Source organism: Polyodon spathula, chromosome 22 (assembly GCF_017654505.1).
Source record: "Polyodon spathula isolate WHYD16114869_AA chromosome 22, ASM1765450v1, whole genome shotgun sequence".
In the NCBI taxonomy this organism is placed as follows: domain Eukaryota; kingdom Metazoa; phylum Chordata; class Actinopteri; order Acipenseriformes; family Polyodontidae; genus Polyodon; species Polyodon spathula.
Genome location: NC_054555.1, coordinates 26,824,388 through 26,843,353, shown reverse-complemented (window position 1 = coordinate 26,843,353; position 18,966 = coordinate 26,824,388). Strand labels below are relative to the sequence as shown.

Below are 18,966 nucleotides of genomic sequence, written 5' to 3'. Positions count from 1 at the left end.
TATTGTATTTTGTATCTTGCTCTTTATTGTACTGTAATTATTGATGTGTATTTTTTTTGTATACAACTGTACATTCTAATAATAATAACTAATAATATGTACCTATACGACGGGAACAATGGATGTGCCCACGGGGCTAATCATATATATACATCATACACATTATATATATAATATATATATATATATATATATATATATATATATATATATATATATCGGCGGGCGAGCGAAACAATGTTGTTCACGTTTGTCAGGAGATGTGATGGGAATTCTGCAAACCTGCTATTACTGTGTTCATATTGGAAGACACAGCGTCATGGTGTAAGCATTCCGTTTGGCGCTCAATTTCCAGGTCTTCGGATAAACCTGGACGAGCCAAAGCAATTCCAGGAGATAAAGGTCAATTGTTTTGCTATTGGCACTATTATAGTATTTACTCTGCAATTCCCAAGATTTACAACAAGGACCTAAGGAGATAAAGGTCTGTTTGTATTCATTTGTAACCTATGAAATTGGCACTATTATAGTATTTACTCTGAATGTTACGAACATTGGTAAAATGAATTTATACTATATATAATATATATTATATATATATTATATATATATATAACATTCTCAAATTGTTGCATTACTGATTCAGAAACACGACCCTGCCATGTCATCAGGGTAGTTATAGCATTACTGATTCAGAAACACGACCCTACCATATCATCAGGGTAGTAATAGCATTGCTGTTTTTTTCCTTCTATTTCCAAGGATTCTCTAGCACTTTCACAGGGGAGCGAAGACCAAAGGAAGATCAGGTGTTTGAAGCTTTAGGAACTACAGATGAACTGACGTCAGCAATTGGGTAGTTATTTATACAGGCATGACCTGTCATATGTTACAGGGTATTGGGGAGACACCAATCCAGGGTCACGTGTGACCTCTTTTACAAGGAAATAATGCAGGAACGTGGCAGAGCAACATTATGCAACTGCCAGGTGATGTATAACATGTTTGACTGTGCAGTGTATACAGATTAGTTTACTCTAAAATAGTGGGACCATACCTATCCCAGACTGCAACCAAGAAATCATGTGAAACTGTGTTGCAAACATTCTAGGAAAGCCGTAGCCCATGCAGGTGACAGCTAGAAGTTTATTTTTGTCCTTTTAAACTGCAAAATGCCAAATGCATGCTTTTCTCGTTCTCAGGCTGGCGAGGGAGTTCTGTGTTGAGCAGGGTCACCCTTTTGTGGGGGAGCTTGACAAGGTCAGTGTGTGGGTGACAACATTTCTGACCCTTGGTTGTTTGATCTTAAAATGGAACTTCATAGAAAACACTTTCTGTTATTTCCCAGATCCAGAGTGTGCTGCAGGATGTTGGATCGAACATTGCCACCCCAGTTTCTTCAGCAAGAGACAGCCACATAAGTAACTATCGTCCTAAAATTGTTGGTCATAAAAATAAAAAATTTGTGACGGAAGGGATTATTGATACTCACTACACTATTAACAGAGGAAAGTATCAACTCCTAGATACAAGTTTAGTTCTTGAAATGCAGCCACTGATCCCTGTTAAAGACTCTTTCTGGGTGTTGTGTTTGCAGAAAAAACAAGGTTTAGTGAGAAGCCTGTCTCGGATCTGGAGCATTGGATTGATAAATACACAGATCAGCTACCTGCCCTGACCAATTTCATCTTACCTGTAAGTACTCATTTCCTACACAAGGGACAGTTTGTTATTGCAATCCATTTGAAATGCATCATGGCGAGTCAGTGTGACTACATGCTTTTGGGAAGTGGCAACTGCACCTTGTGCTGCATCTCTTCCACAGTCAGGAGGGAAGAGCAGTGCTGCCCTACACCTGGCCAGAGCAGTCTGTCGGAGAGCGGAGCGCAGGTGAGTCAGAGCGTGTCTGTGTCCAGATCAAGATAACAGATATTAAAAGGATGTAAACCTGGTCTGTAGTGTTATTCAGTGTATTCAATGCGTTGCACGGATGCCAGAAAAGCTTTTGTTCGACAGTACAGTGTAAATGCAGGTATTGGCCATATAGACAAATATACATGGTAATTATTTGTATGTTTGTTAGGTCCTGTAATTATGTTATTATGTTTCGTCAGTAACTGCAAAGGCATTTTTGCTTCTTTCCAGTGTGGCTCCGATCGTACGAGCAGGAGAAGCTGACCCTAGTGTTGCTAAATATCTTAACAGGTAGGTTGTGCTTTAGAAACAGCACCAGTTCCATCTCTGCACAGGAACCTTGATCCAGAGTCCCCAGTTATTAAATAACACCGGCTCTTACTTAATTAGATAATTTGTCTTGCCTATTTTCTAAAAAAAAAAAACAACTTTGAAACTACTTATTCTTGAATTACTTCTCCCTTCTATTGCAAACTTGCTGGGCAAATGTATACTTCTCTATAGTAGGACCCACAGTCTTCTTCATATAACAGCTTACCTTTCAATACCTGCAGGCTTAGCGACTACTTGTTCACATTGGCCAGGTTTGCAGCTATGAAAGAGGGAAAGGAAGAGATGGTTTACAGAAGAACCATGGAGGAATAAAAGCAGCAGGCTGATAAGACCAGTGGATGAGCCATTGTTCAGCCCCCCTGCAAGGAGCAGCAGTGTGTTGAGCCTGTCCAGTGGAGACCTCAGCCTTATCCCCACACCTCATTGTCTGGAATATATGGTCTGGCTCTCTGGTAGCTGATGTAACTGTACAGCTGAATTAGATTTGTAAATAACTTTAAATTTATATATATATATATATATATATAAATACTGTACATTTCCCAATAAATACAATTCAAAGCAAGGAAAAAAAAACTATTTGTATACTTTAATGTTTTTAAAAAATAACATGCAATATAGATTAATCTATACAAAACCAATTATTCAAGAAAAAACCTGATATTTAATTGGAAGGTTATTCATTAATGTATTACAACTATACATTGTTTCTGGTATTCCATCTGTTGCTATATGCTCAAGTTCACATCACACCTTACAAACTGAAAAACCAATACATCAGAACATTTAAATTTTATGTACAAATCTCCCCACCCCTGTGGAATTACCCATTTCCCATGCAAATCCACCTTTCTATACATATGTAGTGGGTAACACATGCTTCAACATTGAAAATTCATAGCCTTAAATAGCTTTGCAGAAATAACCGTCCAAAAACACAGACTGTATCCCAATACTCTTGTAACCTTCCTTGAAATGAACCCGACCAGGAGAGTCTTCCTGCAGGTTTAGGCAGATGAGCCTCACACTCCAAAAACGACAGGATGCTTGTCTTATATAATGCTGGTCTGAGAGCAGGCTCTGTGCTTCACAGTATCTCGCACCAGGCTTGGCTCCTACGAGACAGAGAGTTTGCCCACATCATGAGGGACAGGCTGCGGTCCTCGTAGGGGGGGTAGCGCAGGTATGTGACGCACTCCACGCGGGTGTTGCGCAGGACGCACGACTTCTTGTGCGAGAAGGTGTTGAAGCTGCAGCGCCCGTGGTACGAGCCCATCCCACTGGCTCCTGTGTGAAACAATGAGCAGGGCAGAGGATGAGGAACAGGATTCAATTCAATGACAAATGTTTCCACTAGAAGGTTATCCCCCCCTCACATCTTCAGACCAGAGGGTTAGAGCTGAACAAAGCAGAAATTTAAAACAGAAAAGACTTACAAAAAAAAAAAAAAAATCTGGAAGTGTGGAGAGAACAAGTTTACACCGGTTCCCAGCATTTCAAATGGACAGACAGCAATGAAGAGAGTTGTTGCAGCTGGGTTTATTTAAAGTGATAGTAATAAATGCAAACATACTATCTAAATCGAAATCAAAACGATACCGAAGAAACTGAAAAACTTGCAAAGGGCATATGGAAAGTCCCCGAGCTCTCCCGCTTACCGACGCCTCCAAAAGGCAGAAGGACCATCATGCTCTGCAGGACGCTGTCATTGGAACAGAAGCTTCCACTGGAAGTGCATGTCATCATATGCGAGATAACCTGGAGAAAACCACAAGACATTGGCAACGAGACTTCAAAACATCCAGAAACTTCATTTAACGCAGCACATTCTCCAAAAACAGCGTTTTATCTTCCACTGAAAATTTGGTTAGGTTTTTTTTTTTTTTTTTTTTTTTTTTTTTTTTAAAATCAGGGTTGGCCAGATTTGCCCCTTTCCACTCCTTTGTTCCAACCCGGTTCTAAATTGTTTAATTGAACCAATTAAACCTCCTTCCAGACCATGAAGTATTTCATTATACCTCTTAAGTATGGAGTGGAGTGGTCCTCCAGGACCGTGATTGGACACCCCTGGTTCAGATTGTTTGGTAACTGGCACTGAAGTAAAAGTGGATATATCATCTTGTTTGTTCCACTATCTCCAAAGCCACTGAGGCAGATTAGAAGTTTGTTCTGAACCCTGCTCTAGCCTAACATGAATGTCAGGACTACCTTTCTGTCGCTGGAGAAGACGTACAGACACAAGGGCTTCTCCTTCCTCCGGATGTAGTTGATGGCCTCGTCCGCGCTGGAGACGGTCATGATCGGTAGAACTGGTCCCCGAATCTCCTGCTGCATGGCTGGGTCTGTCTCCAGGACTTCTGTCAGCACCGTGGGGGCTTTGAATAAACACCAGGAAAGCGCCAACAGCTGAACTTGATAAACTGGCAGGAACACTCCTCTCCAAGCAGGAGACACATTTCCACATTACTAAGTCGTTATTTATTTTCCCAGTATGGGATCATAACCCAGTAACATTTCAAGGAGGGCCAATTAAATTTAACTTGGATGTCTACAGAAAATGTATAAAATCAACACTGAAATTACTTCAGACCACCTGTTGGTGCCACCCAAGAAGACCAAAGCAATCAAAGACAAATTCACCATGCTGGTAAAGCAGTAGAGGAGTAAGGAATAGCTGCTCACCAATGTATTTCTCTGCCTCATCCATCTGGCCACCTATAGCCACTTTCCCGCTGGCCAGCAGCAGGTCTCGGACGTGGGTGAAGAGCTCTGCGTTGACCAGGCGCCCGAAGCTGGTGGAATGGCGTGGCTCAGGGCCGTAGAATTGCAGCAGGCAGGAGCGCAGTGCCAGGACCAGACGGGCCTGCACCTCGGTGTGGCACAGCACAAAGTCAGGAGCCACGTCGCTCTGCCCGGCATTGTGGAAGCGTGCCCACGCGATGCGTTGTGCAGCAATGGCCACGTCACACTCCCGGTCCACATAGCATGGGTTCCTCCCGCCCAGAACCAGGGTGACTGGGGTCAGTGAGCGAGCTGCGGCCTGCATCACCTGCTGACCAGTGGCACGGCTGCCTGCAAACCAAACCAATCCCAGAGCTCTTGAGATCAACGAGGGCAACAGTTTGTAGAAATGTTAAACTACTAGAGTAGGTTTCTTATTGTTTCAACCTCAGAATCAAAAAAACTTAATTGGGAAGTGAAGCATTTATATAAACCTATTTGTTAGAAGAAGAAAACAAAAAATACTGCTGTAAATGCTTGATGAATGTGTCTCAAATACAAACATCTTGCCCGTCACATAAATAAAAGAGCCAGTTGGTTTCTGTTCATGAAAAGCACGTTGTTTTCTTAATACCCAGGGCTGTGTGTAATACCTGTGTAGAAGATGTGGTCAAATTTAAGTTCCAGTAAGTCAGTGAGATCGCTGGGGCCTCCACTGATCACATGATAGCATTCCTGTGGAGACGAGCAGGGAGATGCATTAGCACAGCTAGAACATAAGCAGTCCTGTTTGAAATGCAACCTATAGGATTCTGTGAACCCCCTTGATTAGAAAAAGGAGTCGTCAGTGAATGATATTATACTGAGATGCTTGGGGGGGGAACGTTGTTGTACATGCCAATCAGATAACCAAGAGCAACAATGAATTATACTTTAGATCAAATTAATAGACCCAACCGAGTACGAATCCTCATGAGATAACGAATGTTTTAGCTTATTGGATGCTCACAGTGTCGAGGTAGGATGGGATGAGCCTCTGAAGCAGCTCGGCTGTATGTGAGCTAATCTCGGACGGTTTCAAGATCACGCAGTTACCTGAAAACAGTTTAAAAAAAAACAAATCAGACTATAGAAGTACAACTACTTTATTGTGCATTGCATTCCACAAGCCAAACCAGGTTGCCAGGCTAAAATAAAATGAAACGCTGGTGGTAAGAGAGTCAGTAGTAGATCTTGCATGCATTTAGTCATGTTATGGGTGAAGTCACTCAATTTTGCATGGTTTTAGAAGGGTTGTTACCTGCAGCCACCGCCCCAACTAAAGGGACAAGGTTCAACTGTACAGGGGAACTCCAAGAGCCAATGATTAACACCACTCCCAGGGGCTCACTCACCACAAAGCACTCATCCAGTGAGGTCACCTGTCACACACAAGACAAGACAGCCTTTAAAATCCAAATACAAACCCCCTCTCCGCTTGCTGTTCTTGAGAAAGCAGAACAAATATTCAGTGGTACAATTCATGTGTTTTAGACTGGAGTCCTCCATAGACTTCATCTCACTTTCTGAATTCTAGTAGGAGTTGGAGATCGCTCACTACAGTGAACAACTGCTTTAATTAGCAACACAGAGCAAAGAGTTGTTCCGACATGAAATAACACACTTGGGAGGCTATTAAGAATGAAGAAATATGAACACTCTTGTATCCACACTATTATAAGTTATGTAAACAGTCATCAATTCTAACAAGACAAGGTTCCGGATCAATGAATCCCACAGCGCTGAAACGAAATGCAAACCTTCCAGCGAATACAGAACACAACTGACTTCTTTGTCGTGGAGCTGAGGATTGGGCAATACTTTATCATGTGCATGTATTGCCCAATCCCCAATAACATGTAGTTATGGCAAAGCTCTGAAGAGCAATGTGCAATGTAAAAGTGTGACTGTATAGAACACAAATGTGCAGAAAAGGGTGAATAACTGGATAGATATGAATAAGAAGATGGTGCCTCCTGTTACTATGTGTATTTTGTTTCTGCCTGGGAGCGAGGACTTTCAAGTGCTCTTTAGTCCTGCAATAGACCCGACAGTGTTGATCCCCTGTCTCATCATACCAGGCTGCGCGCCACGTGCTCAGGCTCCATCCACTTCTTCAGGTTGTTGATTGCAAAGAGAGCCTCATTCTTCACCAGGATCAGCTCTGACAGCACTGTCTCGAACCGGGGCTGTCGGCACACACGTTATCTACAGTTAATTTCTACGACCACACAAGTGAATGTAGTACCAACACACATAGAATTGCAAGAACAGTATGTGCTACCACTAAAGATTTAGTCATTTACTAAACTTTAGAGCAACAGTATCAGCCACTCAATTCAATTTACCCAATGCGTCTTCTGTGTTGCTACTGGAACATTTATTTTAAGAGTACAAACTTCACTGCTTTCTAAACAGAGCACGGTTTTAACAATGCAGAGCTTAATTACTTCTCAATGTTAGTTTTTCTTTTTGATTGTTCAGATGTGTTCCGAGATTGTGCAGCTTTGTGAATCTGGCAAGTGTAAGCAACATAGCATTGTAGTTCTAGCTGTCAGCTAGAATCTCTAAATTTACGGGATGGTAGTATTACAATATTGCAAACCCCATGCTGGGGTGCTGGTACAGAGCTTACCCCGAAGCGCAGCACCTCACAAGCAACGCTGGGAAATGAAACGTGTCTAGGCTGTGCTCAGGTAAGAATCAAACATGCTGGCCAAGCTTCCCACCCCACTGTTCTCACCTTGTGCAGGTCTTTGTGCAGCGCGTCCACAAACTCGTCCTCATTCTCCACCAGCATACGCAACAGCGCCTCCAACTGGGAGAGCCGGAACTCCTCTCGGAGAGTCCTCCCGGACGTCAGTGCTTCCCGAGATTTACTCAGGAGCTCAGTGCAGACAGACAGCGACAATTTAGAACTCTGCTCAGTGGATTTAGTTCTGGGAACAACAAAGACAACAATGCAGCTTCTTTCCTGGTCTCCGATTTATTATAAATGACATAGAATTCACCCACTGGGATTTTAACCGTAGTAGCAATTGCATGCACGCTTAAGCATGTTATTCAATATTTACAGTGAAACTGTAGCTGCAAGACAAGCGGATCCTAAAATATGGCATTTAATACCCAACCAATATAACAGCCGGGTGAACACTGGCAACCCTGCAATCTCCCAGTGAGCACCTTAATCATTACATTAAAAGGGTTGAGCCACAAGTGACTTAATGCATGTTTCTTTTTTTAAAACTTAGTGTCACCTCAAATGCAAATGTGTAAAACCAAGCCCTGTCTTCTACCATTACAGGTCTGCACTAACTTTGTGTGCATCTGTGCCGCTTATTGTTTGCGAGTCCTGTATGCAAACTGCATGTAACGCTAGTTATTTAACATGCACTAAAAGTATTACCATGTATTGTATCATTTACATTCATGAATTAGAGCAAACGCAAGCAGTGGCTTTAAGAAATACAAATTTTATAACGTCATAATCGTATTATAACGTCAAAGCAAACAAAAAGCAATGTTAGATTAAATAAAAGTATTAACCTAACATAGAGCGACACCTAAAATACATATATAATAATAATAATAATAATAATAATAACGTTAACCAGTGTTAGTTTAACACCGAGTTTAAAATTGAATGCACTGCCTGTGTAGGCAAAACATACTAGTTACAGAAGTCTAGTAACCGGTGTATGAGGTCTCTGTTCTTCACAGTTGTATTAACCCTACCGGACTCTCAAACAAAAAGGTTACTAGCCTGTTTCTTACCTTCTTAAAGTTCTGAACCAACGCGCCGGAGACGGACTGGGAGGTGACGGTAACATTCTTAAACAGCTTCGCTTATTTTCAGTAATATAAAAAACACTCAAACGGCAATCGTATTCAGTTCAAAGTTGTTGGTTTTGATGCGTTCTTTGGAACCAGTGCCTGGTCAATTACCGAGTCTGCGCAGAATGCTGAGCCAGGTGAGTTGGGGGTCAAATAACCCACACCTGACTCGTTAATTGTTCATTACAATGAATGTGGGGTAGTTCCTATAGATAGGTATAATAAGGTTGAGACTGCTGAGCGGCAGTTACCGATTGCCAACCTTGGAGCTACATGTTTCTGATGACTTGGGGGCAAAAGCCATCAAAATAAAATGCAAAGTGTAAGTGTTTCAAAATGTTCAATGAGCACAAAAAAATCAGGAGTTTTATTATTATTATTATGATGATGATGATGATGATGATGATGATTATGTATGTTTTTTCTGCCCCTTCAAGTGTTCTGTGGTCAATAGTATGACTCCTTCAATCAATGAGATTGGCATGCTTAGACTATACATATTCGTGAAGCTCTCCGGGTACACTTAATATCATTATCATCAATTTGTTGAATAGTGTATGGAGGCCTGAATTCAAGACTTATTGAACCTCACAACCACGGATCTGGAATACCATTGCTAGCATTAGGAGAAAGTGTTTTATTGTCTTGAAGACCCTCAATTTACCTGTCATTTCCACTTTGCTGGACTGCACATGGCTGGCTGCAAGTCTCTCTTACACTGACAAGAAATGTACGAGTGGTCTTATATGAACAATGAGGAGGACTGTGCAGTTCAGGTCCTGTTGCTCAAGTAGAGGCAGGTGTGTGTTGTCCAGAGTTGAAGTTTCTGTGACATGCACCATTGAAGCATGTCTGTTCCTTGTCACAATACATGACACATGGCCTCAATCCAGAATGACCTCAGTGCAGGTTTGCTTTGCGCTGATGGCTCCTGCAAACTTTGCCATTTAAACCTTTTGTGTACTGATTAAAAAAAAAAAAACTTTCTTCTTTATATGGGGGCATATGGAAGACACAAATGCACGACTACCTCGTATGAAGCAATGGAAAAAAATGTAAAACATTATATATATATATATATATTGTGTCCAGCTATTTTCAATAGCTCATACATAAAAAGGTTAAGGGATGTATTGATAGATGTGTGGTCAATGCAATAACTGAGATGAGAAATCTGTACACTGATAAAGGCTCTAGCCTTAGTCTCTTAGTTTCTTCTCAGTTTAACCTTGTTCTAGCCTTTGAGTGTTGAATTTAAGAGGCATTGTAAAGTGTGAAGAGGTTACTGTACTCTGGTATTTGCTCTAATTCACATTAATTCAATGAAGAAAAACCACAGCACACAGAGTTAACTGCAAAGTATAGATTTAAGAAAACCACAGGGGTAGCTACTCATAAACAATAACATTAATATTTTACAGCAGTAACTGGGTTTTTTTGGGTTATACACATTAATCAAAATGTTTACATTGAAATTGCATTGCTGTTTTTTTAAATGACACTGTATAAAAGAGGGACGCTAGCTTGGCTAAAGTGTTAAAATGTCTGGCTTTTTTTCAGCAAGTGAAGGGAAAGTGAAGGGGTCGGTTTGCAGTTGTGCAAGACAAAACAGCTAATGATCACACTATTTTGCATTTATCTGTGAAGACTCATTTGGGAAGATAAATTGCAGGGGATCCAAAAAAATAAAAATAAAAACAAAAACTTGCACACAGGTGCCTCTAAATGTCCCAGAGGAGCTCCAGGGGATTGCTTCAATTAAAAACGTGTCCCCAATCTCTTTCAAACCTCGCTCTCACAATAATGCGTGCAGAGCCCCCCCAATCACTGGGGTTGGTGGTGGTTCCCCAGAAACATGATTAAATACATCCAGCAATACTCCCTGGATGTATTTGATCATGTTTTTCCCCAAAACCCTAATACACAGAATGCTTTCTGGAAGCACTGTGCACAGTTTGCATATTAACACATCTGGCTGTGATTATGGCATCTATTGCTTACATTTTGATGTTCTTTTTGAAGAGCAAGTGCAGTTAAACAGCTGCACTCTGCGCTCTCAAAAGTGCAAAAACGATTCTGCAAAACCATGAAGGGAAAGAGAAATGCTTCTCCATGGCGATGATGTGATGTGGTCAATACAGAGGGTCTCTTAAAAAAAATAAAAAATTCTACACAGGTTTGACGTGACTGAGCGCTTCCACTGAAAGACAGCCCAGCTGAGATGCATTGATCTGTTTGTAATTGAAGAGGGGGGGTTATAACTGGGTGGGAATGCAATGCAAGGTCAGTTGAATTGCTTTCCCACCTCCCCAATCCAAACACATCCCAGAGTGAGCCAGTGACTGTGCACTTTTCAAGGCGTAGTACATGCAAGGGGTTTACATTTAACAGCACATCAACAACTGACCTTCTGCATAGTGCCAACAGCATTCTCTCAACAGCACTGCAGGGCGCTGGACCCGTTTTCCATTCCCACTGGAGCTACCCAGATTATGGCTTGGTTCCATCAAAAAACAAATTACACCAAATAAACTTCTGACAGTGTAATGGAACCAGCAGCTGGGGTAAAACAATGGAATCAGAGACAAACAAGAGGTATACTGTACTCTACATACAGGGTTAGAAATCATTCTGCACAGATGTTGCAGAAAGCCCAGTTGCTGGGCAACAAGGCTCTAGAACTACCAGCACGCAGTAGACACCTTTAAGTTCTACTGCATGACATCGTCCAGAAGTAGAATGCAGCATTTTCACAGGGGCACGTCCTTCAATGAGGCGAGGAAGGTTTTCTTCACAGCACTAGCACAAAATAGCCAAGTCCTTTATTATCAATATTAGGAACACATGTTTTCGTTCAATAGAGAACAGGAAAGTTGCTTTGAAGAAGACACAGGGAAGTCCTTTATCACAAAACCACCACTGGCTCATTCCTCCTTTGTGGTACAAGATTACGCTTAGTATGAAGCTGGAGCTTATCTTGGCTTCAGCAAGGTATAAAAAAAAAAAAAAAAAATAGGAACTGTTGGTGCCAAAATGATAAACACTGGGAAGAAACTGATCAGTTTCATACCTTCTGTTATAACAACCTTGCTGTTCAGACCAGCTGCCACTTCTCAGTCCAGGAGCTTTCCAGTGATGTGTGCGTATCTCCTGTGTAGTAAATCACATCTCACTGACGCTCCACACTGTATGAAATTTGTCTCGTTAAGCTCTTGTACAGACCCAGTTTCATTGGGTCACATCTTCCTGGAAAGGGCAGTTCTGGAACTTTCACTCTTCCATTTGGGTCTCTTTATATTCCAGGAGAGTGCAGTTAGGGCTGTCTGGAGCAGGGATGGGTGATCCTGGAGTGCAATCCCTGCTGATCTAGAGGCACAGAAAATCTTCCATGGTTGTAACATTCAATAATACTGAGATACTGGAAACATGCACAGGATTGTAATATTACAAAAAAAGAAAGTAACGACAGCATGACTAGCACATGCAAAAGTGATCATGAAAATATAAAAGTAACTTGGAACAATGTCATTCTTGTTTTCTTAGCTTGCTGTGCATTCCTATTTTTGAATTAATGTTGCTAGTTTTAATGATTTACTAATAAACTCGCTCCCTTACTGAGGTCAGTCAGGATAGTTAACAAGTTCAGGGCAGCTAGAAATTGCTTGAACCAATGCAATTTGGTTCCTTCAATGCACAATGTGCGGCTTTGTCAATTATGTAAAATACGACTTGCTCTAGATCATTATTATTTCTTTTTAAGTTATTGTTTTATAAATACTGAAAAAAGAAACTACGCAATATGAGACGAGAATTCCACAATGCTATGGGCTCTCGCTAGAACAATACAGTTAGATTATTTGAATCCAGCACCTGTTTTGTGTGTGTTTTGTCAGCTTGTTGGCTTGTGGATTTTGAGGTGAACCGAACCGAGCAATAAAAAAAAAAAAAAATCCAAAGAATAGGGAAGCACCCCAATGGATTGCTCAGAAGAACTCTCTTCAAATCCAAATAGAAGACATACACCATTCAGTCACACAGACATCCACGACAAGGGAAGAGGTGCAATGAGATCTGAAGAGTGACATGAGCACCCAATCAATCAGCACCACACTGGAGTTTCATAGTGTAATGTATAGGGGAGTGGGGCTGAGGTCATTATTTTAAATAATGAGTCCTATGGGGGAGGGGTTACACAACAAAGGAGACATTAACTTAATTACCAAAAACCAAGTCCACTCATTCATTTCACTGAAATCGCACTTGCTTTGTTTAGAAATAAAAGCCAGTGGTTTGCAACTGCAGTCTACTGAGGTCTCTAAATGACAGGGCTTTTGCTTCAACCAGAATACAAACTTCTACATCTGCGTTGCTTTCTGCTGCTCGTAAACTACAGCACTCCTTGCAGCCCCCCACTGAGTCTTCGGGTAAGCAGTGTGAGGGTGCGTTCTGATCCGGATTGAAACAAAAACCTTGTCGGTTACAGATTCAAAAGACTGGAATTAATAACCATTCGCTTTTATTTACTTAACTCTTTTTTGTTTTTGGGGGGGGGGGGGGTGGCGCACACAAGAATAAGGGGTTCACACGCTTCCAGCTAAAAATCTGCCTCAATGGCACCACAAGCCAAGATTTTTCAAGGGTGGTTGCTGCTTCAGAAGTATAGAAGACCCATCTCCAGGACTTTACAATGGCTTTCGAGAGGCTGGTATTTGCTGGACTGTAATGGGGGAGTATGGTTTAGCTCTTGCCCTGCCCTCCTCTCCTCTCCTCTCGCTCTGGGGTGTGCGCTAGGACAGCTCGAAGCCTGTGTTCATGCTGATGGCGTAGCGCAGTTTGTCCCGCAGGATGCTTTTCTTGCTGTAGTTAGGCAGCTTGAGCAGGTTAAAGCAGGTGGAGGAGGTGGGGAGCCGCCCTCCTGGCTCCTTCTTGCGGATGGTGAAGAAACCCCTAAGGACACTGCCCAGCGTGTCTCCTGTGTCCTGCAGAGAGAGAAACCCCACAGGTTACATGGGAAGCCAACTCAGCTCTGCTTAGTCTAATCTGGACTGGCTAACACAGTGCTAATGGGCTGTATGGCCTGTTATGTCTTTGTTTCCTTTACTTTAACACTAGGTAAGCGAGAACTAACGTTTCTTGAAAAAAAGTCAGGATTTTCTGTGTGCAAGACCCAACTATTTCACATGAAGGGTAATGATACAATGCAACAGTAGCCTTACCTGATCATCGGACACCTCCACACAGCGGATAGAGAAGGGGGGCTTGAGGTAGGCGAAACCCAGGAGTGGAGGTCTGGAGCAACTGGTGACAAACTGCAATGTGAAACATTAGCTGTCAGTTTAGGGGGCGACCTCCTTCTCTATTGTAAGAACCCTGTGCTCAGTGTCACTGTGTTACCTTGAGAAACATGGCTCTCTCTTCAGAAGTGAAGTCGTTCGCCATAATGTCCCAAAGCCAGATAATCACCCGATGACTGCTGTGAAAACCGCCGTAGTACACAGTGTGCTTTCTGTAAAATACATGGAAAAAACTGAATTAGGCACAGGCACAATAAAATAAAGAAGAAATAAAAAACCATCCTTTTTCCTACCCATTACGTGACACTGTCCTCATTTGAAATTGGCACAACTGGCTGTTAAAACCTGATAAAAAAAGGGTAGGAAAAAGGGAGACCCGTTCAATCACTTTTACAAACTGTCAAGCACACAGGCTCTGCGGCATGCATGAGCGACTATCTGGAATATTTAACAAACGAGTGAATCTACTGTACTGCAGGACCCAGAATCCTGTTCATACCCCCTCTCCCGTGCCCTGCCCCGGCTGTACCCACTTGAGGTCCTCCAGGTCGATCTCTGCGTTGTCCCCGGAGATGAGCCTCTGCACCTCGGGCGTGGAGAACACATGCAGCCACTCGGGGTTGATGATGCAGCGGAAGCCTCGGATAAAGGCCGTGGTTGGCTCTTTAATCTGCGTGTGCATTCGGAAGTGAGCCATCAGATGGATGTAGCTGATCCTGGAAAAACACCACAGGCAATCGGACAGTTTACAGCAATTACTGATTTCATTCATTCATTCATTCACCTTGGAGTCACAACATTGTCACATCATCTTTTCTAGAACAGATCTACTAGTGCATCCACAAAAATGACTGAAAATGTACAATACAGTACTCAATAGTGGAAATTATTTTATTCTTACTTGTTCTCATTGGTAACCAGCGTGGTCTTTCCTCCTGGAATTAGCTCATGGCAAACCAGCTGTGAAGCACAAGAACACATGACTTTAACAAGTGGAACAAAACCCAACACTCCCTCTGCACTCTTAGTTGCCTCGGATATCAGCAGGAGAATTCACAGTGGATTCAGACCCTCAACTTGCAGTCTACCATCCACAGCTTGGATTTCAATACCAAACAGTATTAAACAATGCCTATCAAGAGGTGCTCTAGGAATGACCAATACCACATTACCTGCCCCATGACATCTTCATCGTAAGACAAGGTCAGACCAAGGTCACCAACGTCCCCGTCATAGCGCTGGAATGAAGAAAACAGAACACGTGGCGCATCAGGACCGGCCTCCTATCATCACTCCTTGTAAGAGTTCCATAAATGTACGTTTTTGCTACATATGTTCTACAGCTGTGTGGTTTAAACCATTGCTGTAATTACAGGAATGACAAAAGAACAGAAAATACTACTGGAATCCTGTGGCTTATTATCTTGATAAAAGTGCAAGTTCTTACCTTAATCGACGTGAGGTTCTTGTAAAACTCGGAGTCCAGTGATGGCAGCTCATCGATGGAGCTGTAGAAGGTGCTGTGATGGTGTCCGAGGACTTGGCTCAAGAAAAAGGAAGCAAAAGGCACGTCCACCACGATCCCCTAAAACACAGCAAGTTCACCACTAAGTTTTGGTTTCTTTTAGTTTCTTTTTAAACGCCACTGCTCCCCGCACCCAGCTCACCTCGTAGATGGCTTTCCCCAGCATCTTGCCCACGAACTCAAAAAGCTGCAGGTGATTCTCGTGGATGTAGGAGGTGGGCGAGGGGTAGAGTCTTTCATCCCCGCTGGTCGTCTGCACAGACAGTAAAGACCCATTTACAAAACACCCTGTGCATTACTGCGGATATTTATTCCCCATAATTATATTTAAAATCATTCATGGAATGCAACCGATTCCAATCCAGGCTCACGTTGATATCAGTCATGAATAACCCTGCTCCTCTTTTTATTCTGTAAGTAGGAGGTGCTTGGATATCACTAGTCACCTCAAGGATAAAGCCTTTTCAAAACCCAGAGCTGTTGAAATACAGCGAATGGAAGCTGCGTACCCTGAAGAGGTTGAGGGCAGGGTTAAACACTTTCTTGATGATCTCCTCTAGAAACTCCTTAAAGACTCCGTCCTGGTCGATGCCAGCCTCGTCCACCCCCAGGTCGTTCACGAACTTCACCCGGATCACACCCTTGATGGAGTTGATGGGCAGCCGGCGCAGCTGATCATAGCCGTCCTGCGACGGCAGAGAGACGCTCACTACAGGGAACCCCAATGCATGTACACAGAACTTCACCCCAGGGCTACCATGTTCCCATGGAGTTGACCACACACACAACAAAGACAATAGCAACTCATTTAGCAGATTTAACAGCTGGATCAATATTTACGAACCTTCATTTATCTAGGTAGTAAAAAAAACACATTTGTATCTAATTTGCATATTTATTGTATGTACTGTAATAGTAGCACAAACAAACAAAACACAAAGAATACCACACACGCCAGAAGAACTACTTTCAAAATCTCCAGACCACTAGAAAAGGTGTGCAGAGAAGGGCACTGGCGCACATGCATACCTCCAGCATGCGAGAGCGCCGGATGGTAATGTGGGTGACGTGAGGCGAGGCCGAATTTGTCTCCACCAATCCCAGAGACTCCTTCTCCTTTGTTACAATGTTACGGAACAGCAGGACTCTCTGCAAGAAGAGAGAGAGTGGGGGAGTACAGCATGGGAAAGCTAGGTCTGTGACAGTGTTGGAGTACAGCATGGGAAAGCTAGGTCTGTGAGAGTGGTGGAGTACAGCATGGGAAAGCTAGGTCTGTGAGAGTGGGGGTGTACAGCATGGGAAAGCTAGGTCTGTGAGAGTGGGGGAGTACAGCATGGGAAAGCTAGGTCTGTGAGAGTGGGGGAGTACAGCATGGGAAAGCTAGGTCTGTGAGAGTGGGGGAGTACAGCATGGGAAAGCTAGGTCTGTGAGAGTGGGGGAAGTACCAGCATGGGAAAGCTAAGTCTGTGAGTGTTGGGGAGCACAGCATGGGAAAGCTAGGTCTGTGAGAGTGGGGGTGTACAGCATGGGAAAGCTAGGTCTGTGAGAGTGGGGGAGTACAGCATGGGAAAGCTAGGTCTGTGAGAGTGGGGGAAGTACAGCATGGGAAAGCTAGGTCTGTGAGAGTGGGGGAGTACAGCATGGGAAAGCTAGGTCTGTGAGAGTGGGGGAAGTACCAGCATGGGAAAGCTAAGTCTGTGAGTGTTGGGGAGCACAGCATGGTCTTATCATAGATAAATTAAAAGATTAACAGAGATGTACATGTATCAGGGATAGAAATAAGACCCCCATTGCATAGCAGTTTGATCCATTCCTGGTTTTACTGGGGGTTTAATAAGCAGCTCATATTAATACCTGGGATGGGTGAACTGCTATGCAATAGGAGCCTTCTCTCCATCCATGATGTATAGATGTAACCTCCAGATGTGGCTCTACTCACGTTTTTATGAGGAATGACATGTGGGATGTACTGCAGTAAGAGCTGGGCTCTCCTCTTTCCCTTATCTAACTCCTGGAACAGGAGGCTGGGCTTCAGGTCTCTTTAGAGCAGGGAGAAAAAAACAATCATTACAGTCAGAGCCTCTCTTCGCCACTGTGACACACTGCAGCCAAGTCCCTCAGACCATCTCTAGTCCCTTGATGTTAATGCTAGGCCACCCTGTCTCCCAGCTTAGCTTAGCCCATCCCTCAGCTCTAACAGGTAGCTGTACCACCTCCAGGGAATAAGCTGCAGTGCTCATTCCAGCCCCTAGGTGGCAGTGTAACTTACTTGCGCAGCCAGTGATCATCTGGTGCAAACCTCCGGCGGCAGTCCCGCTCGTACAGCACCATCAGCCAGCCGTGAACTGAGTGGAAGAGATCCAGGGTCTCCCCTTTCGCATTCTCTACAGTCACAAAGAGGAGGCATGAAGGTGTGAGTCCAGAGCACAGGACATCATTGTTGTTCACCATTGTTTAACACTCCTTATCAATTTGTGTCTTTCACATTCAGAGCTACACAAGGCTGTGTAAACAATGAAGCTTCTGTTGGAACTTTTTTTGGAATACGTAATCTGATCTCCTAAATAAGCTCTGAGCTGCACCTGCACTAGTCTGGCCCAAATTATTTTATTGGTACTGTCCTGGTTTCCATCAGATGTTTCCTTTTTAACAAAGAGGTTCCTGTAACATGTAAACCGGCCCGGTTTCAGGCAGGTGCACCCACCCAGGATTCCGTCCCAAATCATCTTATACACAAAGGTGTTGAGGAAGGAGGAGATGGTGACCAGCTCTTCTGTTTTAAAGGAAATCTGCTCTTCATACACCTCTATGTCATCCAGGATCCTGCAACGATTCACACTCAAGATCAGAGGATGCAGTGTACATCCGCACAAGGGCAACCGTGTTCGTACTGAAGGATACTTGACATGGAAGTATGGTATTGTGTCGTGGTGTACTATTTAAATTAGCAAAGCGCATACTTTATTATGAGCAGATTCAAGTGTACAGCATTAAGAAGGGGGGGTTTTCACAATGGCTCAGCTGGAAAACCAAATGTAATCCAAAATGTCTAAACAATGGCTATCACTCTTAACTCTTCAGTGTAAGGGAGGGGACAGGTAATGCATGCCATGCAAGGAGGAACTATTTAGTATTGGCTAATATACAGCTTGAGGCTGTATATAAGCCTCTTATGTGATGAGGAAGCTAGTTAAGAGCTAGTACAGGCTAGTATAGGGCTAGTGTAGAGTTAGTACAGGGCTAGTATAAAGCTAGTGTAGAGTTAGTACAGGGCCAGTATAGGGTTAGTGTAGAGTTAGTACAGGG

The 18,966-nt window shown here is 43.1% G+C and overlaps 3 protein-coding genes across 3 annotated transcripts in view; 1 reads left to right on the top strand and 2 right to left on the bottom strand.

The window, feature by feature from the left end:
- Nucleotides 1–389: 389 nt before the first annotated feature.
- mmab (metabolism of cobalamin associated B) lies at nt 390–2,804 on the top strand (the record flags this gene model as incomplete). The annotated part of the gene is made up of 8 exons (XM_041223066.1): nt 390–402; nt 763–856; nt 1,203–1,260; nt 1,349–1,421; nt 1,598–1,695; nt 1,826–1,890; nt 2,146–2,205; nt 2,469–2,804. Coding segments are annotated over 8 exons (552 nt in total), but the record flags the coding sequence as incomplete, so codon positions are not given.
- Nucleotides 2,805–2,962: 158 nt separating this feature from the next.
- On the bottom strand, nt 2,963–8,837 carry aldh3b2 (aldehyde dehydrogenase 3 family, member B2). Its single transcript, XM_041223065.1, has 10 exons — nt 8,782–8,837; nt 7,751–7,946; nt 7,086–7,196; nt 6,269–6,389; nt 5,978–6,063; nt 5,622–5,703; nt 4,930–5,319; nt 4,456–4,622; nt 3,906–4,005; nt 2,963–3,534 (listed from the first exon to the last, which is right to left on the bottom strand). The coding sequence occupies exons 1-10, from the start codon at nt 8,835–8,837 to the stop codon at nt 3,335–3,337; spliced, it is 1,509 nt and encodes a 502-aa protein (XP_041078999.1). The 3' UTR covers nt 2,963–3,334.
- A 1,488-nt stretch (nt 8,838–10,325) lies between these two features.
- LOC121297053 (ubiquitin-protein ligase E3B-like) overlaps nt 10,326–18,966 on the bottom strand; it is a 16,709-nt gene continuing 8,068 nt past the window's right edge. Inside the window, exons 7-19 of the mRNA XM_041223064.1 lie at nt 18,365–18,498; nt 17,930–18,044; nt 17,600–17,699; nt 16,690–16,809; nt 16,170–16,346; nt 15,803–15,913; nt 15,583–15,720; nt 15,308–15,373; nt 15,037–15,095; nt 14,669–14,851; nt 14,236–14,347; nt 14,058–14,150; nt 10,326–13,820 (exon numbers count right to left, since the gene is read on the bottom strand). Coding sequence (XP_041078998.1) covers nt 13,629–13,820; nt 14,058–14,150; nt 14,236–14,347; nt 14,669–14,851; nt 15,037–15,095; nt 15,308–15,373; nt 15,583–15,720; nt 15,803–15,913; nt 16,170–16,346; nt 16,690–16,809; nt 17,600–17,699; nt 17,930–18,044; nt 18,365–18,498 — 1,600 coding nt within the window. The 3' untranslated portion in view covers nt 10,326–13,628. The remainder of the gene's footprint in view (nt 13,821–14,057; nt 14,151–14,235; nt 14,348–14,668; nt 14,852–15,036; nt 15,096–15,307; nt 15,374–15,582; nt 15,721–15,802; nt 15,914–16,169; nt 16,347–16,689; nt 16,810–17,599; nt 17,700–17,929; nt 18,045–18,364; nt 18,499–18,966) is intronic.

What these genes read in the sequence shown, in the direction of transcription:
- aldh3b2 (XM_041223065.1), bottom strand. Translation starts at nt 8,837, where the DNA reads ATGTTACCGTCACCTCCCAGTCCGTCTCCGGCGCGTTGGTTCAGAACT. An exon ending in TCCCATCCTACCTCGACACT is followed by an intron (nt 5,704 to 5,977) that starts GTGAGCATCCAA and finishes TCGTCTCCACAG; the next exon opens with GAATGCTATCATGTGATCAG. An exon ending in TCTGCCTTTTGGAGGCGTCG is followed by an intron (nt 3,535 to 3,905) that starts GTAAGCGGGAGA and finishes TGTTTCACACAG; the next exon opens with GAGCCAGTGGGATGGGCTCG.